The 27,499-nt window shown below is 45.1% G+C and overlaps 1 protein-coding gene across 1 annotated transcript in view; it reads right to left on the bottom strand.

Annotated features, from left to right (window-relative positions):
- The window catches only part of LOC139374936 (neuron navigator 2b), an 83,973-nt gene extending 57,682 nt beyond the window's left edge, over window positions 1–26,291 (bottom strand). The window contains exons 1-10 of the mRNA XM_071116192.1: window positions 26,197–26,291; window positions 25,476–25,528; window positions 21,018–21,090; window positions 20,642–20,867; window positions 20,219–20,290; window positions 19,332–19,462; window positions 9,664–10,717; window positions 9,269–9,387; window positions 4,568–4,724; window positions 1,999–2,373 (exon numbers count right to left, since the gene is read on the bottom strand). Of these exons, the coding sequence (XP_070972293.1) occupies window positions 1,999–2,373; window positions 4,568–4,724; window positions 9,269–9,387; window positions 9,664–10,717; window positions 19,332–19,462; window positions 20,219–20,290; window positions 20,642–20,867; window positions 21,018–21,090; window positions 25,476–25,478 (2,210 nt within the window). The 5' untranslated portion in view covers window positions 25,479–25,528; window positions 26,197–26,291. The remainder of the gene's footprint in view (window positions 1–1,998; window positions 2,374–4,567; window positions 4,725–9,268; window positions 9,388–9,663; window positions 10,718–19,331; window positions 19,463–20,218; window positions 20,291–20,641; window positions 20,868–21,017; window positions 21,091–25,475; window positions 25,529–26,196) is intronic.
- Window positions 26,292–27,499: the final 1,208 nt, after the last annotated feature.

The following is a 27,499-nucleotide window of genomic DNA, read 5'->3' as shown; positions in this document are numbered from 1 at the left end:
TTTCATGTCGGTGCGCTGTTTGTGTTTCCTTCATTTATTAATTAAATGTATTCACTCCCTGAACTGTCTTCCTGACTCTATGCGCACTCGTTACACCTTGACTAACCTGTACCCCACACATTGACTCGGTACCAGTACCCCCTGGATATAGCCTCGTTATTGTTATTTTATAGTTGCTCTTTTATTTTTTACTTTTGTTTATTTAGTAAATATTTTCATAACTTTGATTTATTTCTTTTAAAAAAAACAAGCCCTAGTAAGCATTTCACCGTAATACCTGTTGTATTTGGCGCATGTGACAAATACAATTTGATTTCAGTTGATCTGATGGCAAAATAAACATCTTATTTGCTCCAATTCTAGTGAGATGAAACACACAGCATATGTGATCACATCATCAACAGACGTATCCTGACCTGCAGTTGGCTCTGTGTCACATGATTCACCTCTGTGTCACATGATTCACCTCTGTGAAATAAGACTCGCCTTAACCTCTGGTTGAGTGTTCACGGGTGTGTTACCACAGAATCTCTGAGGCCCAGTAAAGGAGAAGACTGCAATCAGCCTTGGACCAGACTTCTTTCTCTAGGAGTGCATGTTGTATATGAATAGAAGAGACTTTTGTAAATGATGAGAGCTTTCAGTGTCTCATGTCATCTCAATGCTGAGGAGAATATTTCCCATGACCTGCTTTCTCTCTAGGGCACAAAGGCCAGATTATTTTTAAATCAAACTCTCTTCAACTTCAGCCTGATCTGAACAAGCATGCCCATCGACACACAGTCCAATCAGAATCTCACAAGAAAGAAACTGGAGAATCCATGTCCATCCAACCTCATACTGGGAATCTGGGATGTCCCTCTTTGGTAAACAAACAAGTAGGCTCTCTGTGAAACTTCATAAGCACACTGACAGCGTCATTGCATTTTAGTTCACCAGAAGAACATTATTTTCCAATGAAACGCTGCGTTTGCCCTGCAGCATTGTGTTACAGAGGCAGTTGCAGTGCGTTCTGTGTGGTACATACGTTGGATGTATCGAACGTATGTGTCAAACTGTATGTGTAGACGGCTTGACAGAAATGGTGGCAGAAGGAATGTTAAACTTTTGTTGCACACATATCCAGATGATGCTGCATACTATTGATGCTGTCGGTGTGATCGAGGCGTCAGGATTTATGACTGGAAAATAGTACTTGTTGCCTTATTCCCATGTATCTTTGCTTCAATGTCAAGGTTGTACCCACAGCCAAGACAATGAAGCCTGACAGTATAGCCTGGGCTAGTGGGTCATGTACACATTGTATTTATACTGCCTGAAACAGTTACTACTTTTCATAAGTTAGCAATGTACAGAAAAAGCAGGATAGAAAATAAATATTGTCTGCTTTGTTAGTAGGCATTTATGATTATATCATAAGGGTGTCTGGTTGGATGTGTCAAGAGAGATAGATGATCAGATTAATGATGCATGTGAAAGCACATTTAAAAATAGATTTAGAACCCTGCTAACTTCCACTCATTTCTTTTACAGCTTTCCAAATAAGACAGCATGTTATCAAGCTATGTTCCAAATGAAAGATGATGTCTGATATCTCAAGTGATCTCCCATCTGTTGCTGTCACAGATTCAGGAGTTTTCTCTAAGCTACTACTGACAAATGAGACATTAGCAGAGAGCACTGCCAGACACTGAAACACTGCCATCTATTGGCAAGAAAACTGAAAAGTGAGACATTCATTAACTGCGCCACATCCCTGTGGTGTAGTAGTCCATTCAAAGCAGGGTTGGGACTACTGCTTTCTCCTGGCTCCCTTTGCCAGTTGAATAGACAAAAGTACAAATGCTAAAGGATGAAGAGTTCACTTATATGTCTATCATATCATAAGTAGTCTCCCTTGACTAACAAATCAGTGAAGATGTTTTTTTATTTTTTGCGCTCTAGGTTAGATGCAGCTCCTGTCTTAACGGTAATATAGGCTATGCTGTGTGCACTCACCCACTGGTGACTTTGTCCATGTGGATGTTCTTCCCTAGCACGTCCCCATCGCTCATGTACCCTGTGGTCTCTATGGCAACGCCCTCCAGCTCTTCCATCTTGTCTGACAGGTCACACACAGTGTTACTCTCCTGTCCTGGTGTCTGCCTGCTGCGGAGGTAGCGCCCATCCTCTGGGCTCACCATGCCACTGGAGCTGCCCCGCATCACCACTGCATACCCATTTCCCACAGAGGGGGCGTCGCCTGCCTGCAGACGTGGGCTGGAGGGGCACAGTCGCCAGGGCAGCGCTGGGTTGGGGTGGGGGGACAGGTTGAGCATGCCTCTCCCGCTGATCTCGGTGGTGACACTGCTGTCGAAGGTGGTCTCTAGGGTGCTGGGGAGAGAGAGAGAGGGGGAGAGAGACGGTGAGAGAGAGGGTGGCGAGGAAAGGTGGGGTGGGTCAGGAGTCACCACTAAACTACACTCCCTCTCACTGAGACAACAAACAACAGATCAGAACACTGAACTACACTCCCTCTCACTGTGACAACAAACTACAGATCAGAACACTGAACTACACTCCTTCTCAATGTGACAACAAACTACAGATCAGAACACTGAACTACACTCCCTCTCACAACAAACAACAGATCAGAACACTAAACTACACTCCCTCTCACTGTGACAACAAACTACAGATCAGAACACTGAACTACACTCCCTCTCACTGAGACAACAAACTACAGATCAGAACACTGAACTACACTCCCTCTCACTGTGACAACAAACTACAGATCAGAACACTGAACTACACTCCTTCTCAATGTGACAACAAACTACAGATCAGAACACTGAACTACACTCCCTCTCACAACAAACAACAGATCAGAACACTAAACTACACTCCCTCTCACTGTGACAACAAACTACAGATCAGAACACTGAACTACACTCCCTCTCACTGAGACAACAAACTACAGATCAGAACACTGAACTACCCTCCCTCTCACTGTGACAACAAACTACAGATCAGAACACTGAACTACACTCCCTCTCACTGTGACAACAAACCACAGATCAGAACACTGAATTACCCTCCCTCTCACTGTGACAACAAACTACAGATCAGAACACTGAACTACACTCCCTCTCACTGTGACAACAAACCACAGATCAGAACACTGAACTACACTCCCTCTTACAACAAACAACAGATCAGAACACTGAACTACACTCCCTCTCACTGTGACAACAAACCACAGATCAGAACACTGAACTACACTCCCTCTCACAACAAACCACAGATCAGAACACTGAACTACACTCCCTCTCACAACAAACAACACATCAGAACACTGAACTACACTCCCTCTCACTGAGACAACAAACTACAGATCAGAACACTGAACTACCCTCCCTCTCACAACAAACAACAGATCAGAACACTGAACTACACTCCCTCTCACAACAAACAACAGATCAGAACACTGAACTACACTACCTCTCACTGTGACAACAAACTACAGATCAGAACACTGAACTACACTCCCTCTCACAACAAACAACAGATCAGAACACTGAACTACACTCCCTCTCACTGTGACAACAAACTACAGATCAGAACACTAAACTACATAGCAACACATTCAAAGTGCTAAACAATAGATGTAAGGGATGCAAGAGAAAGAGTCTAAGAGATGAGCCAGTCCAGCATGAAAAGCTAACTGCATTTACATGCACTTTAGAGGGCAACTTATCTACAATTAAAAATGTTGTTCTGACTGAACAATCCTACTAGTTGAATTGCATGATTCACTCCCATATGACGCTAAAGAGAGTAGAAATCCATTGGGCATTGTAGAATAGCCCACCAGGAGTGCTCTTCATGTTTTTTCTCCCCTTTTATTGACTTCGGAGACAAAAGCAACTTTTAACCTTGTGCTGGCTGACCACAGGGGTCCACTCAACCCCTCCAAGCTGATTTCATGGCTGGGCTCAGGACGAGGCAACTGGGCAACACATCTGATTCATCAGGCTAGAGATAAAAGAGGGATGTCTCCACATCAACATCTGATCTACCAGTCCAACTGTCAATCAGGCTAAAGCCTTTAGACACCAAGGCAGACTCTGTCATGTAGACAAGCTGGAATCCAAATGGTTCACATGCCAGAAAATAATGGTCCTCATTTTGAATACTTCTTTCCCACATCGATCAAAATGACTGCCATGTTTAAATTTCACCCTGGTGTTCTTTTGCCCTTGTTACTAGATCACTGATGCATTACTGAGATAGTGAAGTCAGGAACAGCCATAACATTGAATCCTCTGCGGAGGGCACTTTGCAAAGGAAGTATGTAATCATGTTTGGGAATTGCTGAGCCAAACCACTGAAATTAACAACTCCTACCATCAGAGCAATACAAATGAACACACACACACACACACACACACACACACACACACACACACACACACACACACACACACACACACACACACACACACACACACACACACACACACACACACACACACACACACACACACACACAGACACAGATGGTGCAGAAGCAAGGTCAAGGACATACCTGTGGCTAATCTGTGTTCCCCTCAGGCTGGACATGGTGTCCTCCAGGTTCTGCCTCAGATCAGCAATGTCCTTCACCGTCCGCAACCGCCTGGCCTCAGGGTCTTCACCTAGGAGTAGGGGACGGGGGTCTGTTAGAGACAGTCCACCTGAAACAGCTGCCACGTCAAACAACACACATGGCACAGGCTTGTGAGTAAGTACATCCTCATAAATGCGCATATTTCCTGCAAAGATATCCATTAACACTTGAAACAGACCATTCACAACAAAAGGGTCCTTAATGTTACATAACGTACTGTAGCCAATCAAAGCCCAAACCAGAAAAAACATGTGTACAAAAAACTCCATAGGAATTCTGGATGCTTTTGAGGAAAGGAAACATTGAAAAAGTCCTTCACATCAATCAGAACAGGGTTTTCCATCCTGGTGCTGTACAGGACAGTGTCGGGAAGGAGAAAAGCTCAGCCCACTAATTCACCCAAAGCCTTTTTCCAAATTAAAATGAGCCGTAGGTGAGTGGAGGGTTTTGCAGGGCAAATTCAAATGTCAAGGCACTCCAGGGGGGAGGAAGCCCAAACGAGCCCATTCACAGGGCTAAACCAACCCTTTATAACGCCACTAAACCCTTACAGGCAGCTCTGCTTTAAGAGCAGCCCTTTGATGGAGGGTTTGTATAACTTTTGCGAATGTAACGAAGAGAGCTGACAGAATGTTTAGCAAGCAGAAAAAAGGGAACATGCTCTGAATGCTTTGAGAGCATTAACAAACATATTGTTCTGCTAGTGAATGAAGCCGCGTCTAGTCCAAGAGGTCTGGGAAGTTAAAAGGTAAGCAGCACTGAAGACCACAGGCAGAGGGCAATGGGGGGCAGCCCCCCCCCCCCCACACACATACATCTCACACACACACACACACACAGACACAGTCATGTTTCTCAAATATGTCCAGCATAGTGAGCAGGATCTCCTCGTTGAGTTGAGCAATCCCAGACACAAGTCTGCTGCAGGTGCACCTGGTACAGCTGGCTCCGCCTCTTGCTGGACACCTCCACATAGTTCTCCTCCCAGCTCTGACCTCTGACCTCCTGGCAGTCTGTTTCAGGGTCACAGCACTCTGTATGCCCACTTCCTGATCTCTCCACCACAGGGGTGTTTGGCTCACTGGCATGCGTCGTCTAGTGTCATCTGGGATTGGTCTGTTGGGGATGTGACAGGGTGGCTGGTTGTGCTGGCTGAAGCCTCCCAGGGTAATGCTGCCCAGAGAGAGCCTGGCTCTGCTCCTGTCTTGGCTGGGTGAGGAGTTATTGCTGCTGCCACTCTTAGCAACACCCTCACCACTTCTTCTCCAGATAGTCCTTACTAGTTGCTCCAACTCCTTGACACTTTGATAAGTCCGGGATATGTCCAGTCCGGGATAAGTCCTGTCCGGGATAAGTCTTATCCAGGGTAAGTCCTGTCCAGGGTAAGTCCTGTCCGGGATAGGTCCTGTCCGGGATAGGTCCTGTCCGGGATAGGTCCTGTCCGGGATAAGTCCTGTCCGGGATAAGTCCTGTCCGGGATAAGTCCTGCCCGGGATAAGTCCTGCCCGGGATAGGTCCTGCCCGGGATAGGTCCTGTCCGGGATAGGTCCTGTCCGGGATAAGTCCTGTCCGGGATAAGTCCTGTCCGGGATAAGTCCTGTCCGGGATTGCCACAACCTCTCCATGACACATTATGATTCTGATCGGAACAGAGTGTAAGTACATGCTTGTTTTCTTGAATGTCCTTCAGCCCAGAAATTACAGAAAGAGAATGATGTAGCTGCCACACCTACCCCAGCGCTGACACACCTACCGCAGCGCTGACACACCTACCCCAGCGCTGACACACCTACCCCAGGGCTGACACATCTACCCCAGGGCTGACACACCTACCCCAGCGCTGACACACCTACCCCAGCGCTGACACACCTACCCCAGGGCTGACACACCTACCCCAGCGCTGACACACCTACCCCAGCGCTGACACACCTACCCCAGGGCTGACACACCTACCCCAGCGCTGACACACCTACCCCAGCGCTGACACACCTACCCCAGGGCTGACACACCTACCCCAGCGCTGACACACCTACCCCAGGGCTGACACACCTACCCCAGCGCTGACATACCTACCCCAGGGCTGACACACCTACCCCTGCGCTGACACACCTACCCCAGCGCTGACACATCTACCCCAGCGCTGACACACCTACCCCAGGGCTGACACACCTACCGCAGCGCTGACACACCTACCCCAGCGCTGACACACCTACCCCAGCGCTGACACACCTACCCCAGGGCTGACACACCTACCCCAGGGCTGACACACCTACCCCAGCGCTGACACACCTACCCCAGGGCTGACACACCTACCCCAGCGCTGACACACCTACCCCAGGGCTGACACACCTACCCCAGCGCTGACACACCTACCCCAGGGCTGACACACCTACCCCAGCGCTGACACACCTACCCCAGGGCTGACACACCTACCCCTGCGCTGACACACCTACCCCAGCGCTGACACATCTACCCCAGCGCTGACACACCTACCCCAGGGCTGACACACCTACCCCAGCGCTGACACACCTACCCCAGGGCTGACACACCTACCCCAGCGCTGACACACCTACCCCAGCGCTGACACACCTACCCCAGCACTAACACACCTACCGTAGCGCTGACACACCTACCCCAGCGCTGACACACCTACCGCAGCGCTAACACACCTACCCCAGCGCTGACACACCTACCCCAGCACTAACACACCTACCCCAGCGCTGACACACCTACCGCAGCGCTGACACACCTACCGCAGCGCTGACACACCTATCCCAGCGCTGACACACCTACCCCAGGGCTGACACATCTACCCCAGCGCTGACACACCTACCCCAGCGCTGACACACCTACCCCAGCGCTGACACACCTACCCCAGGGCTGACACACCTACCCCAGCGCTGACACACCTACCCCAGGGCTGACACACCTACCCCAGCGCTGACACACCTACCCCAGGGCTGACACACCTACCCCAGGGCTGACACACCTACCCCAGGGCTGACACACCTACCCCAGGGCTGACACACCTACCCCAGGGCTGACACACCTACCCCAGCGCTGACACACCTACCCCTGCGCTGACACACCTACCCCAGCGCTGACACACCTACCCCAGCGCTGACACACCTACCCCAGGGCTGACACACCTACCCCAGGGCTGACACACCTACCCCAGCGCTGACACACCTACCCCAGCGCTGACACACCTACCCCAGGGCTGACACACCTACCCCAGGGCTGACACACCTACCCCAGCGCTGACACACCTACCCCAGGGCTGACACACCTACCCCAGCGCTGACACACCTACCCCTGCGCTGACACACCTACCCCAGGGCTGACACACCTACCCCAGGGCTGACACACCTACCCCAGGGCTGACACACCTACCCCAGCGCTGACACACCTACCCCAGGGCTGACACACCTACCCCAGGGCTGACACACCTACCCCAGCGCTGACACACCTACCCCAGCGCTGACACACCTACCCCAGCGCTGACACACCTACCCCAGCGCTGACACACCTACCCCAGCGCTGACACACCTACCCCAGGGCTGACACACCTACCCCAGGGCTGACACACCTACCCCAGCGCTAACCACTCCTCCTGTGGCGACTGCTTTATATTTCCCCAGAGTGATGGAAGAAGGGAGAAAGGCCTCTCCAGTCATCCACCACACACACACACACAGTGTGTTTGGTGAGGAGCCTTGGCATCTCCATGACATCCACAGCCTTTAACATGCAGATGAGCTCTTTCTGTTCCATTCAGTCAGGACCTGGCCTTTCTCTCCCTCCTGGCTGACATGGTAGACACATAGACACAGAGCCCTGGCTGGGGCTGCCTCAGGACAACATTCCATCACTTCACCAGTCAACTCTAGGGTCATATCAAGCCTCTCTCTCCACTCTCTCAACGAATCATGCAATTCATACAAAGCTCAACTTTTCTTAATTTTTCCAGTGTGGCAGCAGAGCAGCGCTCCAAATGAACGGTACCAACCCACTTACTTCCTGGCTGAGAAACTCAAGAGTTTCCAAGTGAGTTTTTCCATTCACTCTGTATGCAGCATTAACAGTGCCGTTAATTGCATTCAGACAGGCTTTGTGTGGGCACGCCAAAGCATTGTGAACTTTGAGGCAATATCTCTGATCCATCACGAAGAGGCTAAAAATAATCCTGGGCCTTTTGTTCTCCATGGTGGCATTTTGATGCACTCCTCACTATTTAGTATTGACATGTTTAGCTGGGAAGAGAGACCCTCATTTGTGCCTGGGAACAGCAAGAGGCTGAATTTGTTTTTCCCTGGGACAGGATCCTTTGTTGCTAATGAGATAATTGCCAGTTTGTGAAACATATTACAGTTCACAATAGTCTCATCTTCTTAACATTTAACGTAACAGTGTAAAAAATACCAAAGAAAAACTGATGTGGAAATTGAAGTCATAAAGCACAGTATGAAAATGCCCTGTTTCAATCAATTGAATAACCACTTAGCAATCACATTATATCCAGTATGCTTGGAAGGATATAGGATTTAACCAGTGAGACAGACATTGTGAGGTCCAGCTTATACACTACTCTGCATGGAAATCATAGTGACCCAGTGTTACCTGTGAGGTCCTCCTGGGAGTTGTCTGCTGACTTGCTGATGGCTGCAGTCTCTCTGTGACCTTCCAGTGACCCCGCTGCCTCCATCATCATGTCTGCTCCAGTCACATCAGGCTGAGACCTACAGGACAGGGCAGGAACAACAAGACAATGAGGAGCGATACAACAGAGTCAGTCTGCCTCTCTCTGCGCTCCGTCAGGAGTAAAGAGTTCCCACTAAGTATATGTAGTTCAGTCCTCTCCAATTAGTCATTGACTATAATTTAGAATTACACAGATCCTGACAGTAAGTTAAAAGGTTTGAGACGTGGTATGTATAAAATGTTTGACATTGTGGTATATTCCTACTATTAAACTATGAAAGCTCAAATTCTGTCCATCAAAGCAGGTATAGTACCTGTACATGAATGGTGCAACAGTGGCAGTGTTGGGGTGGTTGTATTGCTGCTGAGGATGAGGTAGCTGGACACTGATGGTGTTGCTGGCTGTGGTGGCCACTGGGGGTGCTCCGTTGGTATGGTGGTGTTGATGGTGAGACCTCCCTTCAGAGGAGGCCAGGCTGGAGCAGGAGCTGGAGCTTCTGCTGTCCAGCTGGCACTTGTGCACCGAGTGACCACCACCCCCACCGGCCCTCAAACTGCTGGACCTGTCTCCATCTCGACCAGAAGAGGGCACCCCCGAGGTCTTCCCTGCCTTGAACCCTGGCTTTTGTATTCCGCTGTGTGCTGCTGGGGTTGAAACCTCCTTTTTGCCACTGCCAGCCTTGCCTCCTTTTGGGATGAGGCTGGTACTCTTAGTGTTCCTCTTGGGCTCTGCTGAGTCTGAACCTACTCCCTCCTGCCTGGTGTCATCCCTGGGCTCCTCCTGCTCTGTGACGAACCCCCGCTTGGAGCCTCCCTCCCGGGCCTTGTCCCTCTCCTTGGGCCTGGCCTTGTCCTTCTCCTTCTCCCCAGTCTTCGGAGAGCTCTTCTGGGGGGTGAGGGCCCTGCCGAAGGTGCGCTGGGCAATGCCCTTCAGGGCAAGCTTGGGGCTGGTCGCCATGACACTGGGGGGCCGGGAGTTCCCCTCTGCCTCCTCTAGGTGGTCACTGCTGGTGGGACGCGACTCCATCGACTCCGTCTCCCGCCCTTTCGGCCTGTCAGTCAGGACTCCAGCTGCCTTGGAGCCTCCTTTGCTGTTGAAAAGCTTGAATTTCTCCAGCATGGACTTCTGGGCGATGACTTTAGGGAGGACCTCTAGGGGTGTGGCCGCGGGCTGCCTGGTGAGAGGGTCCTGTTTGACGGACAGCATGGAGGAGGTGGTGCTGTGCTTGGTGTTCAGGGACTTACTCCTCCAGGGCTTGCTGCTGTTGCCTGCATTGGGCTGGGGGTTGGAGGAGGAAGAGCAGCCATTGATGGGCCCTGGAGACAGACCGTGCTCAGTCATGATGGGAGAGGCCGTGGTGCTTCTCTCTGTGGAAAAACCCAAACAGAGGCAGGGAGAGATTTTTTAATATTTTTTATTTAACCTTTATTTAACCAGGTAAGCTAGTACAGTCATTAACACAATAGTGTCATGATGTTGCCCTCTTTGGGTACAGCAAGCACCATCCCCCGCTCTCTGCTTCTACAACCAGACTGCTGTGGTCAGAGTGAGGTCGTAAATTCCTAGGGAAGACCCTGCCATATGGCCACACAGTATAGAGATAGAGTGAAGTTTCATAGAGAACAAAGGAATTTCTTCCACCTCACAGAACTTGAGGTCCGAACAACGTTTACGTTCAGGAGAAGGTATCAAAGATCGGTGAAGAATCCAGCAACGAACTGGTCCGTTTGTTACAACTTGGGGAAGCTCATGGGAGACGGTGTGGCCACATTACCATAACGCTGTTTATATAATAGCCTCAGATCTAACTCACCATTGTGATCTCTACAGTGCTGTCGGGACACTGGTATATTCTTATTTAGAAGACCATTTTAGGAAAACTGCCATTTTACACATCCTCTCTTCCAGCTCAAAATGAAAACACATACAAGCTCAGATCTGAATCTTGTTTTATGCTAAGAGGCCTGATCTTGAATTCCATCCAAGCCAACCTAAAACTCCAGGACCCCTGGACGAGTTCAAAGGACAAATAGATGAACAGGTTGTTGAGACATGTAGTTGTTTCTAGTTGTCACTAGTTTGTGTTGCCTTGTTTAAGGAAGCATGTTGTGTACATATGAATGTGTTCTTAATGGACTGGACTAGTTAATAGTTAAGTGATAATGCCTGAAAAGACAGTGTTTGGAGGATATGTTGCCACAGTGTTGTTAGGCCGAGTGGAGATCAAGATTATAAATTGCCTGGCTGGGAACAGAGAAAATAGGCATTTTAACTAGAGGTCGACCGATTATTCGGAATGGCCGATTAATTAGGGCCAATTTCAAGTTTTCATAACAATCGGAAATCGGTATTTTTGGGCGCCGATTTGCCAATTGTTTTTAAAAAATTTTTATACCTTTATTTAACTAGGCAAGTCAGTTAAGAACACAATCTTATTTTCAATGACGGCCTAGGAATGGTGGGTAAGCTGCCTTGTTCAGGGGCAGAACGACAGATTTTCACCGTGTCAGCTCGGGGGATGCAATCTTGCAACCTTACAGTTAACTAGTCCAACGCAATAACGACCTGCCTCTCTCTCGTTGCACTCCACAAGGAAACTGGCTGTTTATGACTTCAAGCCTATCAACTCCCGAGATGAGGCTGGTCTAACCGAAGTGAAATGGCTAGCTAGTTAGCGCGCGCTAATAGCGTTTCAAACATCACTCGCTCTGAGCCTTCTAGTAGTTGTTCCCCTTGCTCTGCATGGGTAACACTGCTTCGATGGTGGCTGTTGTCGTTGTGTTGCTGGTTCGAGCCCAGGGAGGAGCGAGGAGAGGGACGGAAGCTATACTGTTACACTTGCAATACTAAAGTGCCTTTAAGAACATCCAATAGTTAAAGGTTAATGAAATACAAATGGTATAGAGGGAAATAGCCCTATAATTCCTATAATAACTACAACCTAAACCTTCTTACCTGGGAATATTGAAGACTCATGTTAAAAGGAACCACCAGCTTTCATATGTTCTCATGTTCTGAGCAAGGAACTGAAACGTTAGCTTTCTTACATAGCACATATTGCACTTTTACTTTCTTCTCCAACACTTTGTTTTTGCATTATTTAAACCAAATTGAACATGTTTCATTATTTACTTGAGGCTAAATTGATTTTATTTATGTATTATATTAAGTTAAAATAAAGTGTTCATTCAGTATTGTTGTAATTGTCATTATTACAAAGAAATATATATATATATATATATATATATATATATATATATATTTTTTTTTTTATATATATTTTTCTTTTTTTTTCTTTTTTTATTTAAATCGGCCGATTAATCGGTATCGGATTTTTTGGTCCTCCAATAATCGGTATCGGTATCAGCGTTGAAAAATCATAATTGGTCGACCTCTAATTTTAACGTCATAGATTAGACACCGGCTGGAATGCGGTTTTGACCAATCAGCATTCAGGATTAGATCCACCTGTTGTATAAAGGTTAAATAATAACCTACCTCTAAATCCAATAGTCTGCATGGACAACAAAAAGCAGGGAAACCTGTTTCAGACGATACACCTATCTAACTAGGCACTGTGATCCCAGTGTGATCCCAGCCTCCAACCTGTCATTTTACCATGCCTAAGGGAGGTGTATAGAGTAAAGTGACACAGCTAGGAGACATTTACATTTCAAATCCAAACTTCAACGGCGAGTTGTGCATAGTTTAGAGAGCCTGCTATGTGGAGTGCCTGGGAGGGAGAGTCAATCATGAAAGCCTGTATGTTCTTGCCAACTCAACACTGACCAGCGACCACATACAACTGTCACGCACACACCTCAGCTCACAAATAACGCTCTAACAATGTTGGGTTTTGTAACACATCCATAGGGTAATCACACACATACAATTCTCTTGGCTTATCTTTTGTGGACCTCAGAGGCAGCATCGACTTGATTTATTATCAGGCTCACCTGTTAAGCTCTTTAATCATTTACAACATTTCTACTGTATGTATTAATAACCTTGGCTAGAAAGTAAGGGGTTTTAAGTGCAACATTTATTAGCAGTGTTACGTACCAGGTAACAACAGTCTCCAACAAATCCTGATGCAAAAAAATGCACGCAACACCTCCAAACGATTATCTAAGCTGTCTCATTCAACAGGTCCACTGACACCTACTCTGCATATCACTGGCACATCGCTGGCATATCACTAGCATATCACTGGCACATTACCGGCATATCACCGGCATATCACCGACATATCACTGGCATATCACTGGCATATATCACCGGCACATCACCGGCATATATCACCGGCACATCACCGGCACATTGCCAGGCATATCACTAGCATATATCACTGGTACATCACCGGCACATCACTGGTATATCACCGTCACATCACCGGCACATCGCCGGCATATCACTAGCATATATCACTGGTACATCACCGGCACATCACTGGCATATCACCGGCATATATCACCGGCACATCACCCGCATATCACCGGCATATCACTGGCATATATCACCGGCACATCACCGTCACATCACCGGCATATCACTGGCATATATCACCGGCATATCACCGGCATATATCACCGTCACATCACCGGCATATATCACTGGCACATCACCGGCACATATCACCGGCACATCACCGGCATATATCACCGGCACATCACCGGCATATCACCGGCACATCACCGGCATATATCATCGGCACATCACCGGCACATATCACCAGCACATCACCGGCACATCGCTGGCATATCACCGGCACATCGCTGACATATCACCGGCACATCGCTGGCATATCGCTGGCATATCACCGGCACGTCGCTGGCATATCACCGGCACATCGCTGACATATCACCGGCACATCGCTGACATACCCAGTAGGTATCCTGGCCTCTCTTGGTCCACCACTAGGCTCTGGTTTACAGGACATTTCTCCAGACACTTTGCCAAAAGCATTTAAAGCCCAGTTAGTTCAACCATATAGTCCGTATCTTCAGCATTCCTCCCTGTGCTGTGTAATGGTTTGCTTACAGCAGCCCAGGCAGCTGCTCCAGGGTCTAACAGTCAAGTGCAGTGATAAACTGTTAACACCAATCATTTACTAGACAGGCTCACAGTGTTTATGTAGAAACACTTTAACAGTCATGAGAATGTAATTTCACCTCAGTCACTCACGGCTACATACAAGTGTTCTGTTCTACCTGGTGTAACTAGAAAAACGCTAACACTTTATTTGACACATTGCATCATAACATGTGCATATGTCATAATATGTCATAAAAGCTGTCATGACACATACATTTAGAAGTGTTGTGACATATATTGCACTATTTTATGTCTGGTTATGACCCCTACATAAGAGTGTCAAAGCCCACAAATCCTACCACACAAAGCAAACCATTCCATTGTAACTGTAAATAGTATGTTATATTGCATTTCCTAAAATTGTTTTTCCATTGTAATTGTACAAACATTGATGTCAAACATGTGCTTAGCCCAATTCTGTCACTGATGACTGGGATGAATGCAGGAGCAGGACAAAACACCCTCTTTGGGACTTATGACTGACATATGGTCTTGTACATTATAGGCCTATCTGGCTTATATTATTACCCTTACAACAACAACAAAAATGTTCTGTGTATAGATTCTATACATTTCCATATTTCGGAATCAAATTGTGTTTGTTCACAACATTATTATTGTAGTCCTCCATGGTTTTGCTTTAATATAGCTACATGTATATTTAGTGCTGCCACTAGGGGGAGACATTCGACCTGTTAGCTGCAGGTGTGACACCCTGATCTGGTTCACCTGTCCTTGTGATTGTCTCCACCCCCTCCAGGTGTCGCTTATTATCCCAGGTTTATATATCCCTGTGTTTCCTGTCTCTCTGTGCCAGTTCGTCTCGTTTGCCAAGTCAACCAGCGGTTTTCCTTGCTACTATTTTTCCCAAGCTCTGTTTGTTTCTAGTCCTCCTGGTTTCGACCGTTGCCTGTCCTGACTCCGAACCCGCCTGCCTGACCACTCTGCCTGTTCTGACAACCAGCCTGCCTATCGTCTGGTACTGTTTGGACTCTGGCCTGGTTTATGAACTCTCACCTGTCCCCAACCTGCCTTTACCTACTACCTTTGTTATAATACAAATCAGAGCTCTACCATCTGCCTCCTGTGTCTGCATTTGGGTCTCACCTTGTGCCCTTATAGCAGGTGTGCACCTCATTCGTTGGTAGAATATAAGCAGGAAGAGACACCCAGTAGAACAATTTAAATAGTCTGTGTCTCCTTATTCATCCTGCTTTCAAGTTTAACATTTATGAGCATGGTTATGTTTTTGCAATCTAGAGATAACAAGTTTATCTAATTGTGATGTATAATTTAACTGTTTTGACCGAGTGATAACTAGTGAGATGTTCCCCTTCATATGAGTGTACATTTACAGTTTACACCAGAGGAGGCTGAATGGAGTACTCGGGTTGGGGTGTAGGGTTTGAGCAGAGCCGGGCAGTTCCTCTTGCTGCTCTATAGGCAAGTGCCATGGTCTTGTAGGGTTGCCAAACTAAGCAAGCTAACTGTGTATGTAAATCAATGAGACAATATGGCGTCTCGGATTAAATGTATTTTCGTTAAACTTTTTGTCTCTTAATAAATATATATATTTTTACAAACGATGACTTGTAGTAAGTGTATTTACATGAGTATATGAACCACGCTAATGATAACTATTTTAGAAAGTTACTTTTTTATCAAATCTGTATCTAATGTTCGCATGTCAACCGCTAACGTCAACATTTGCTAACTCAGCGCTAGCCAGCCTACCATAGGTAGATAGTAGTTAAGGGTTTTTGTTACATTTAATACACAGGCCTCTTCTATAATTTGTTTTTTGTGCTGTGCGATATGGCCAAAATCTCATATCCTGATATAGGTCATTTCATATCCCGATAACGATTCATATCACAATATAGCAAATTTTCTGTAAATTCAATGAATAAATAGTTTATATAAAATGACCACATGTAAAGGCCTATTTCTTATTACATGTTGAATTATACTCAACAAATAAAAGGTACTTACTCACATTTGATTATTTCTCCTTTCATTTAGAACATGTGTGCACATTTTCAATTAAACATGTAACAAAATATAAAATATGAATGTATAGAATCTAAAAAGGTAAATATAAAACACTTCAACTATAGTTGCAAACAAAATAAATATAGGCCTAAAATATAAAAAAAAAATTGGGGGGGGGGGCTTGCCTGTTTTGCATGTTATTTTGGCATTAATACGTGTCACATATCAATTTGCATTTGGTACCTTGGCTCACGAAACCTCCTTTCTCAACCATGTAAATTGGGGCCATGTCTTTGCAGATGTAAATTGTAACGGCAGCTGTTATCTCCTTCCATCTTTGTGATTCTTTACCATATGGTGTGCAGCGCAACGTCTGAGTCGGGGGTTTGCTTTTAGCACGACTGTACTTTTTTCGGTCTCATCCATAGACTCTCTCCGAACTGTTTCACATGATTATTGCGTAGGTGGTAAAAGAGTTTAGTGCTCTTTGAGCCTGTTTTCGGGACCGGCCTGCGGCATATTTTGTAGAGGACGGTTTTCTTGTCCGTGTCAGACTTTTCATACCCAAACCACGTCCATGCGATCGAGGTAGCCTCTCTTTTAGGTACGAGATCCGTGTCTCCGTGCTGTGTCACGTTCACTCTTCTCCATGTGTGTTTGTGTTGCATATTTCCTTCCAAGAATGCAAAGCGTCGTCCAATTGACAAAAATATTGCCGTAAAGAGTGATTTGCAACACAACGAAATAAACGATAGAGCATAATATGAAACGATATACGTTTTTCTATCACACGATATATATCGTCATATTGCGCAGCCCTAATTTGTTTGTACAATTAGCACTGTATACAGTATATTCTGTAATGAAACAGCAGGGAGTAGGTCTCGAGCCCGAGGTCCGGCGCGCTATCGACTGTGCCGTAAAAGCATGCTCGTGCAGCAGGGTAGATTTCCGCGCTTATAAACCCAGGGTCGTTACAATACTGTAGAGTGAATCAGATGTACTGTTGTTTCCTCAACAACGCATTTGTGTATTTAGTTGTTTTGCACAACTCCATCTGTGGCTAAACAAACACTAACTAGATGGTAACTAACTGTTAGTTGATAGCTAGCTTTAGCTATGTTATGAACACATTGAGAAAATTGGATTGTAAATCTAATCTAATTTTATTTGTCACATGCTTACTTACAAGCCCTTAACCAACATTGCATTTTTAAGAAAATAAGAGTTAAGAAAATATTTACTAAATAAACTAAAGTTTAAAAAAAGTAACACAGTAAAATAACAATAACCAGGCTATATACGGGGGGTACTGGTACAGAGTCAATGTACGGGGTCACAGATTAGTCGAGGGAATATGTACACTACCAACGTTTGGGGTCACTTAGAAATGTCATTGTTTTTTAAAGAAAAACATTTTTTTTGTCCATTAAACAACATCAAATTGATCAGAAATAGAAATACAGTGTAGAGATTGTTAATGTTGTAAATGACTATTGTAGCTGGAAACGACAGATTTTTAATGGAATATCTACATAGGCGTACAGAGGCCCATTATCAGCAAACATCACTCCTGTGTTCCAATGGCATGTTGTGTTAGATAATCCAAGTTTATCATTTTAAAAGGCTAATTAATCATTAGAAAACCCTTTTGCAATTATGTTAGCACAGCTGAAAACTGTTGTTCTAATTAAAGAAGCAATTAAACTGGCCTTTAGACTAGTTGAGTATCTCTCTCTCTCACTCCCCATCCTTCTCTCTGTTGTTCCCTCTATCTCGCCCTCTCTGTTCCATATGTACACTAATTAGGGCTCAGTCAATGCACAGTGAATTCCTCATCACACAGCAGCAGCAGCAGCCTACCACTGGCTGACTGTAGAATGCAGACTGTAGACTGGGTTATCCAGGTAAACCACCCAGCCAGAAAGTTAACCCCAACCGTCACACTGCTCAGTTCTGCTCAGCTCTGTTCTACTCTGCTCGGCTCTGTACTGTTCTGCTCGGCTCTGTTCTGGTCGACTCTGTGCTGCACTGCTCTGTTCTTCTCGGCTCTGTGCTGCTCTGTTCTGCTCTACTCCACTCTACTCTCACTAACATACATCACAGTACTGGGGAAGTACCGCCTGACTGGCTACATACCACTGAGGACCCAATCTACCAATCTAGGACTAAGACTTATAGTGAAGATACATTATAAGATCTTAAATCAAACAAGGCCATGTTTTCAGACAGATTTAGTTATACCACTACGATTGTAAAGCCATGGTGTAACGTGATGTCCACCACACTATAATCAAACACAAGGGCAGGAATACACAGTAAATATAGGCTCTAGAAAGCAGAGGAAGTAACACATTTGTTATGCCAAATGTAGAACTGTGCAATACTCACAAAACGGATGTCATCAAAATGAGAGGTATTTAGCAAGCCAGATGAAATGATAGGTGCTGGAGTGCGGAAATAGTTGTTAACTTCACAAACAGAAACGTCCATGGATTAAAGGTTGTTTGTAAAGCATACACTTACACATAAACCTGAAACCTAAGACCTAATGTAAAATTACATCATTCAGATTGTGTGTTACATTTTACTTCATGTAAATAAACCACACACTAGCCTCAACTACAACAACAAGTTAAGCTTAGCGGCACCCATGTTGTTAAATCATTACCTGCTCCTATAACAGCATAGAAAATGATAAGATAGAAACCACGTATGCATAGGTTATCTGTTTATGTGTCTGTTTATAGGATAACCGTCTAGACAAGATTGCTCTGAATCCAGGAGATTTGTTTTCATCTTTTTCTTTGTTGTTGCACAGGGGTTAAAATGGGTGTACCCCAAGTGGTTGGCCTCTAAAAGCACAGGATTACTTCCTCATGTACGGTAACTCACCTCTGTCACTGCTGGAGGACTTGGGCATGTCATGGTGGTTGAAGCTCTGGCTGTGGCGGTTGCTGATGGAGGCCCCGCGATGCTTCCCCTCGCTGCCTGGGGCTGAGACTCGCGTGGTGGGGCCTGGCAGTCTGTGGGCCACACGGAAATAGTGACTAGTTAAATAAACACTGAACAGTAGAAATGCTTTTCTTAACCGGCATAATTCTAAACATCTGCTAAAGGGGATGAAATAAAATTCCTCAAATATCATTATTAAGGAGTATATTATTAACATATTTGTGAGTACTTGAATGGAAGGGAAGTCCCGTGTGGCTCAGTGTGTAGAGGATGGCACTTGTGCCAGGGTTGTAGGTTCGATTCTCACGTGGGAAGAGTATGAAACATGCATGCACTGTAAGTCACGTCTGCTAAATGGCTAAAATGTAAATCTATGGAAAAACACCTCAGGGGAGATACATGTGGTTGCACAGTTACACCAGTAGGTGGTGGTATTGAATGACCGTATGCTGATCTTTTTATAATCCATGAAAAGGTACTGGACATACACACTCACACATGGTGAAACAGACAGGTTGAGAAGCACTTCCATAATACTAAACCATGCACACAGCAAACACACCAGGATGCAAGTGTTTACATAAATAAAAAGGTCTAACACACTACAAGACTATCAGAAATTAGGTGGGAGAATGGGGAATCTTTTCAAACACTAGACTTGATGCATCTACAACAGTGTGAGTGGACTGCAGCATGCAGTGTCTATGGGAGAGAGAGAGGGGAGAGGAGTGAGAGCGAGAGAAAGAGGGGAAGAGAGAAAGAGAGAGAGGGGGGAGAGGAGTGAGAGCGAGAGAAAGAGAGGAAGAGAGAGATAGATGAAAGCTGACCTAGAAGACTTTCTCTGAGCCACAGAGAGCTTTAGCCCTTTACTCTGAGTGGTTGAAGCCTTGGTTGATAGACTGCATGGAGGAGAAAGAGAGGGATGGGTAGACACAATGTAAAAGCAGACAGAGATCTGAAAGCAGCTTATATGAGATCAAGAGGATCATATAAACTTGAACAAGTTATGTAAAAACAAGGAGATTCAAAGAAGATGACCTGCTACCCAATGGCATGGACACCAACGTAGATGAGACTTCACACAATTAGTATGGATGATATAAACAACACTATCATTTGAACATGAGGAATTCATGTCACATTTTATGGGGACAGCGGTTACTCATAAATAATCTCACAGAGCTTCTCCAAACAATGGAGATCTTGCCATGTGTGGAAACGGGAGGTTGGGTTGTTACAAGGTACTTCACCTGGACAGCATATCTGATGCTGCTTTGTGTTCTGGTGCAGTGGAGCCGTGGGTGTGGGTGTGAGAGGGGGCTGGTGATCTATGGGGAGTATGTCCAGGCTGGGTGCTGTGCTTTGGCTGATGAGAGGCCTGCTGTTTCAACACCTTCTGCTGCTGCTGCTGTTGCTTGTAGCGGGACAAGCTGAAGAACAGGCCGAGAATGGTCTTCAGGTTCCCATTACGAATCTCTGCAATAGGAGGAGAGACAGAGAGGTTGGTATCTTTTGGTATCTTTTCCTCTCCACAGTCCGTTGTAACGTGGAGTTATTCATTAGATGCTCTACATTAGAAGCAGATATGAGGGAGAGTGTCTGGTAGATAGTGGCAGTTTGACGTACCCTCTGCACAGAGCCCCTGGATGTTCACCCCTCTGGCTGCCAGGAATCCAAGGCAGGTATCAATGTTCTCAATCTGGGAGAGAGGAGAGAGGAGTCAGGGCATGGAACTTCATTAGTACAGATAGGGCAGTCATTCATTAGCAAAGGCCATTTGGGGATTCCGAGTGGCGCAGCGGTCTAAGGCACAGCATCTCAATGCTAGAGGCATCACTACAGACCCGGGTTTGATTTCAGGCTGTATCACAACCGGCCGTGATTGGGAGTCCCAAAGGGCGTCATCCGGGTTAGGTTTTGGCCGGGGTAGGCGGTCATTGTAAATAAGAATTTGTTCTTAACTGACTTGCCTAGTTAAATATATATACAGTTGAAGTTGGAAGTTTACATACACTTAGGTTGGAGTCATTAAAACTTTTTCAACTACTCCACAAATTTCTTGTTAACTAACTACAGTTTTGGCAAGTCGGTTAGGACATCTACTTTGTGCATGACACAAGTAATTTTTCCAACAATTGTTAACAGACAGATTATTTAACTTATAATTCCCTGTATCACAATTCCAGTGGGTCAGAAGTTTACATGCACTAAGTTGACTGTGCCTTTAAACAGCTTGGAAAAGTCCAGAAAATTATGACATGGCTTTAGAAGTTTCTGATAGGCTAATTAACATCATTTGAGTCAATTGGAGGTGTACCTGTGGATGTATTTCAAGGCCTACCTTCAAACTCAGTGCCTCTTTGCTTGACATCATGGGAAAATCAAAAGAAATCAGCCAAAATCTCAGGGGAAAAAATGGAGACCTCCACAAGTCTGGTTCATCCTTGGGAGCAATGGGACCACGCAGCCGCTCAGGAAGCCACTCATACCACGCAGCCGCTCATACCGCTCAGGAAGGAGATGCGTTCTGTCTCCTAGAGATGAACGTACTTTGGTGCGAAAAGTGCAAATCAATCCCAGACAACAGCAAAGGACCCTGTGAAGATGCTGGAGGAAACAGGTACAAATGTATCTATAGGCAGAGTAAAACGAGTCCTATATCGACATAACCTTCAGCAAGGAAGAAGCCACTGCTCCAAAACCGCAATAAAAAAAGCCCGACTACAGTTTGCAACTGCACATGGGGACAAAGATCGTACTTTCTGGAGGAATGTCCTCTGGTCTGATGAAACAAAAATATAACATTTTGGCCATAACGACCATCGTTATGTTTGGAGGAAAAAGGGGAGGCTTGCAAGCCGAAGAACACCATCCCAACTGTGAAGCACGGGGGTGGCAGCATCATGTTGTGGGGGTGCTTTGCTGCAGGAGGGACAGGTGCACTTCACAAAATAAATGGCATCATGAGGGAGGAAAATTATGTGGATATATTGAAGCAACATCTCAAGACATCAGTCAGGAAGTTAAAGCTTGGTCGCAAATGGGTTGTCCAAATGGACAATGACCCCAAGCATACTTCCAAAGTTGTGTCAAAATATCTTAAGGACAACAAAGTCAAGTTGTTGGAGTGGCCTTCACAAAGCCCTGACCTCAATCCCATAGAACATTTGTGGGCAGAACTGAAAAAGCATGTGCGAGCAATGAGGCCTACAAACCTGACTCAGTTACACCAGCTCCATCAGGAGGAATGGGCCAAAATTCACCCAACTTATTGTGGGAAGCTTGTGGAAGGCTACCCAAAACGTTTGACTCAAGTTAAACAATTTAAAGGCAATGCTACCAAATACTATATTGAGTGTCTGTAAACGTCTGACCCACTGGGAGTATGATGAAATAAATAAAAACTGAAATAAATCATTCTCTCTATTATTATTCTGACATTTCACATTCTTAAAATAAAGTGGTGATGCTACCTGACCTAAGACAGGGAATTTGTACTCGGTTTAAATGTCAGGAATTGTGAAAAACTGAGTTTAAATTGAACTGTATATGGTGTCACCATACAACGATAATATAACATTAGGCTTAATGTTGTAGGAAAATCTCTGTCAAATCATTAACCATATGGCCCCTCTTGGATTATAACCAACCACTAATGATGAAAGCTGAAATAATACTGTACAATGCAACAAAAGATGGTTCCAACATACAGTACAACGAGAATAGCATATAGGCCACAATTCAATCATTAACCTCTCTTCATTCAGACCTTACCACAGATCATTACATGCAATTCATGAACACCCACTAGTAACTGCAGGAACGTTTCCCAACAATTAAAGCAACGTGTTTCAGATTAAATCAAAACTACTTCCCATCCATTACACTAAAATCCAGGAAGTTCACTTTGAGGTAGCGAGGCTTTCTGAAAGACATCAATTCATAGAGCTACTCATCATTTTAATAACAACCATATTTTCCTCATTTCTGGTCCACCACAAGAGAAAAGCAATTGTATAGATACAGGGTCTGTTGTGAAATGTGGGTGGTTGGGACCTGGTGCAGGGTGGAAGATGCAGGGTGTCAGCTAGAGTGAGAGCTACATATTATTACACTGAGGGAGTTTGTCCAAGTGAAAGAGGGTCAGATAAAGAGAATGTAACTGTAAGAAAGACAGATATATCTAATAATATGAAACTATACTGAACAAAAATAGAAACACAACATGCAAAGTGTTGGTCCCATGTTTCATGAGCTGAAATAAAACAGCAGAAATCTTCAGTACGCACAAAAAGCTTATTTCTCTCAAATGTTGTGCAAAAAATGTGTTAATTAACATCCCTGTTAGCGAGTATTTCTCCTTTGCCAAGATAATCCATCCACCTGACAGATGTGGCATATCAAGAATCTGATTAAACAGCATGCTCATTATACAGGTGCCCCTTGTGACGGGGACAATAAAAGGCCACTCTAAAATGTGTTGAAATGTTTCACAACACAATGCCACAGATGTCTCAAGTTTTGAGGGAGTGTGCAATTAGCATGCTGACTCCAGGAATGTTCACCAGAGCTGCTGCCAGAGAATTTAATGTTAATTTCTCTACCATAATTTGGCAGGACGTCCAACCGGCCTCATAACCACGGACCACGTGTAACCACGCCTGCCCAGGACCTCCACATCCGGCTTCTTCACCTGCGGGATCGTTTGAGACTAGCCACCCGGAGAGCTAACAAAACCTTGGGTTTGCACAACCGAAGAATTTCTGCACAAACTGTTAGAAACCGTCTCAGGGAAGCTCGCCTACATGCTAGTCATCCTCACCAGGGTCTTGACCTGACTGCAGTTCGGAGTCGTAACCGACTTCAGTGGGCAAATGCTCACCTTCGATGGCCACTGGCACGCTGGAAAAGTGTATCCTTCACGGATGAATCCCGGTTTCAACTGTACTTGGCAGATGGCAGACAACGTGTATGGTGTTGTGTGGGCGAGCGGGTTTGCTGATGTCAATGTTGTGAACACAGTGCCCTACGGTGGCAGTGGGGTTATGGTATGGGCAGCCATAAGCTACGGACAATGAACACAATTGCATTTTATCGATGGCATTGAATGCACAGAGATACCGTGACGAGATCCTGAGGCCCATTGTTGTGCCATTCATCCACCGCCATCACCTCATGTTTCAGCATGATAATACACAGAACCATATTGCAAGGATCTGGACATTATTCCTGGATACTGCAAATGTCTCAGTTCTTCCATGGCCTGAATACTCACCAGACATGTCAACCATTGAGCAAGTTTGGCATGCTCTGGATCGACATGTACCAGTTCCCGCCAATATCCAGCAACTTTGCACAGCCATTGAAGAGGAGTGGGACAACATTCCACAGGCCACAATCAACAGCTTGATCAACTCTACGTGAAGGAGATGTGTCGTGCTGGTTTTCTGATCCACGCCCCTACTTTTTTTTACGTATATATGTTCCCAGTGATGCGAAATGCATAGATGAATGATTTTATTTTACATTTACTGATTTCCTTATAGGAACTGTAAATCTGTCAAATTGTTGAATGTTTCGTTTATATTTTTGTTCAGTGTATTTATCTTGGATTATCATACAACCCAAATAGAGGCTAGTACGTCCAGCGAGATTTCCTACAATAACGAGGTCGAGCGGATGTTTAACCCAAGGATCCATCATGGATAGGTATGTGGGCACAGGCCAGATTGGTTCAATCCCAAATAGGCAAGATAGGTTGTTTGGGTGGCAGATGGCCCTCAATAGGATACCAGTCTATTTAATGCCTCCCCACTGTAGTAGGGCATCACTAAAAAAGGCATGGCCATTCCCTCACAGGAAACAGTGGAGAAAGAAGCAGATGCCACCAGGGGTTTTCTCTGAGCATCAGGATTTCAGATTTGGGAAGAATCATCCGGTTGTGTTTGCTCAATTATCACACGTGATAACTCATGATCCATACTATAATGTCGTTAGTAGTGCAAGCCTCCCAGGTATCTCTGTTTTAGGGTGTGGAGGATTGATCCCCTTATGTGACAGAGTAAACACAGCACCAACACCCACCATCTGTGTCCGGCTCTTAGGGTAGCCATTGATGTCTTCTATCTTCTCATTCGCTAGAAAAGAAAGATGAAACAAAAGAGAGAGAAAGAAATGAAAGAGGATATTTTCATGATGAAGTAACACATCCTTTTTGGGACTTTCCCTGCACAATGACAAGTCACATTGAAGACACCCATACAGTATCTATCCAAAATCAGTAACAACTTGCCATGGGAAGCAGCCGTGGTTTTGCACCTGATACAGTCTTAGTCAAATAGCACCACTCATGTAGCTTTCACTAACCACACTCCCTCTATTCACTCCACTTAAGCACAATGAACAGTGTAGATGCAATAATGATAGGCTTCGCTGCTCAACCTCTCACCCACCCTGGGAAAAACAGAGTTTCAGTCTCAAGTTGTTTTACTTTCCATGCAGGAAAGACTGATTTTGAAGTCCCCTCCTAACCTAAAGATCCCTCCTAACCTCTCCACAATAACGACCACAGAGGCCAGTGAGTTGAATTCCAGAGAAGAGAGACACACTGTGACTAATCATATTATACTAATATTAGGCAGTATAATATGATAACCATGCAAAAAAAAACACAGGTTTGGGCCTGCCATTGGAAAGCCAATACAAAATGCATAATGATTACATGAAATCTTAAGCGAGAAATAATTCTAATGGATTTGCTGATAAAAAGTTACCAATAGAGTATAAATGCTAGGGAAGTCCTTACCCACAACCTGTATGATCTCAGCCAGTAGCACTCCATCTGTCACGTCCTGCTGCAAGTCCTTAATCAGTCGCTGACGGCCCGACTTCACCAGGTAATGGTTGGCCCAGTCCGTGTAAATCTGCCCAACAACAAAACACAGACATACAATTGACATACATAGAAAGAAATACAATCAATGTATAATAATCACAGACCCTACATTACTTGTTAATAAAGGCAAAGCAATAACCTGTAGATAACGCCTTCCAAATGTAATGCACAGTCAGAACACACTCGCTTTCCAAGGAGTGATACTCACGTTCCTTCAGAAACCAGGCCACTGAGCACAATGTAAATTCTGCTCTGAGAGTGAGCAATCCTGTGTTTGAAAGAGTAGGAAGTATGACAGAAGCTCACTGCCTGAGAGCACTGGAGTGAGATGTCTGTAATCTGAGGGGTTTTGTTCATAATTTGATGTTTGTTGCTGCTGCATCTCCTACATTTTAGGGAGTTTTATGGGGAGTTTTTCCTAGCCAATGTGCTTCTACACCTGCATTGCTTGCTTTTTGGGGTTTTAGCCTGGGTTTCTGTACAGCACTTGTGACATCAGCTGATGTAAGGGCTTTATAAATACATTTGATTTGATTTGATTTGAACTGAATAGGTGACCATAGCCGTGGGAAGTAAGGGTGCTGCAGCACCCCCTGAAAAATCTGAATAATACTTCCTGTCTCTATGCAGGTGACTCAGGTTAGGTGGAATGCTCAATGTGGACAACTGAATTTATCCTGGCAGGGAAATATGGTTTGAATAAATGTACACCATTCAGTGTCTTTTAAAGATATTACAAAACAAATGTATTTATTGAGATCACAGCACAGGTTGCTATTTTTTTCCCTGCACAGTGTTTCTCTGATCAGCAGTAAGCTTCTGCTCTGGGATTTGCATAGAAAACATGCTGAGTGTTGAGAGTTTGACACTAACACCTGAATCTGTCTTCTACAGACAAAGCTCTCAGCTGACTTTCACAAATAAACAAAAAACAACAAACAGTATTTACCGCAACACTATGGGGTCAATGGAAAGTCACATCAACCAAGTAGTTGCTAATGCTGAACATAGAATTTTTTTAAACTACAAATTGCACTTGTTTTTTTGCTTTCTGAACCTGTCAAACTTAATGTGAAGAACTTACTTAACAGCGGTCTATTTAGAGCCTTTTATCTAGACACATGTATTTTCTGCCACTGAAAACAAAAGGCTGAAAGGCTTGAATTACCTCTATCCAACCAGACAGAGTGTATAAAGAATAAGATCACCTTTC

This window comes from Oncorhynchus clarkii, chromosome 2, assembly GCF_045791955.1.
Source record: "Oncorhynchus clarkii lewisi isolate Uvic-CL-2024 chromosome 2, UVic_Ocla_1.0, whole genome shotgun sequence".
Taxonomy (NCBI): Eukaryota; Metazoa; Chordata; class Actinopteri; order Salmoniformes; family Salmonidae; genus Oncorhynchus; species Oncorhynchus clarkii.
This window is presented reverse-complemented; position numbering and strand designations above follow the sequence as displayed.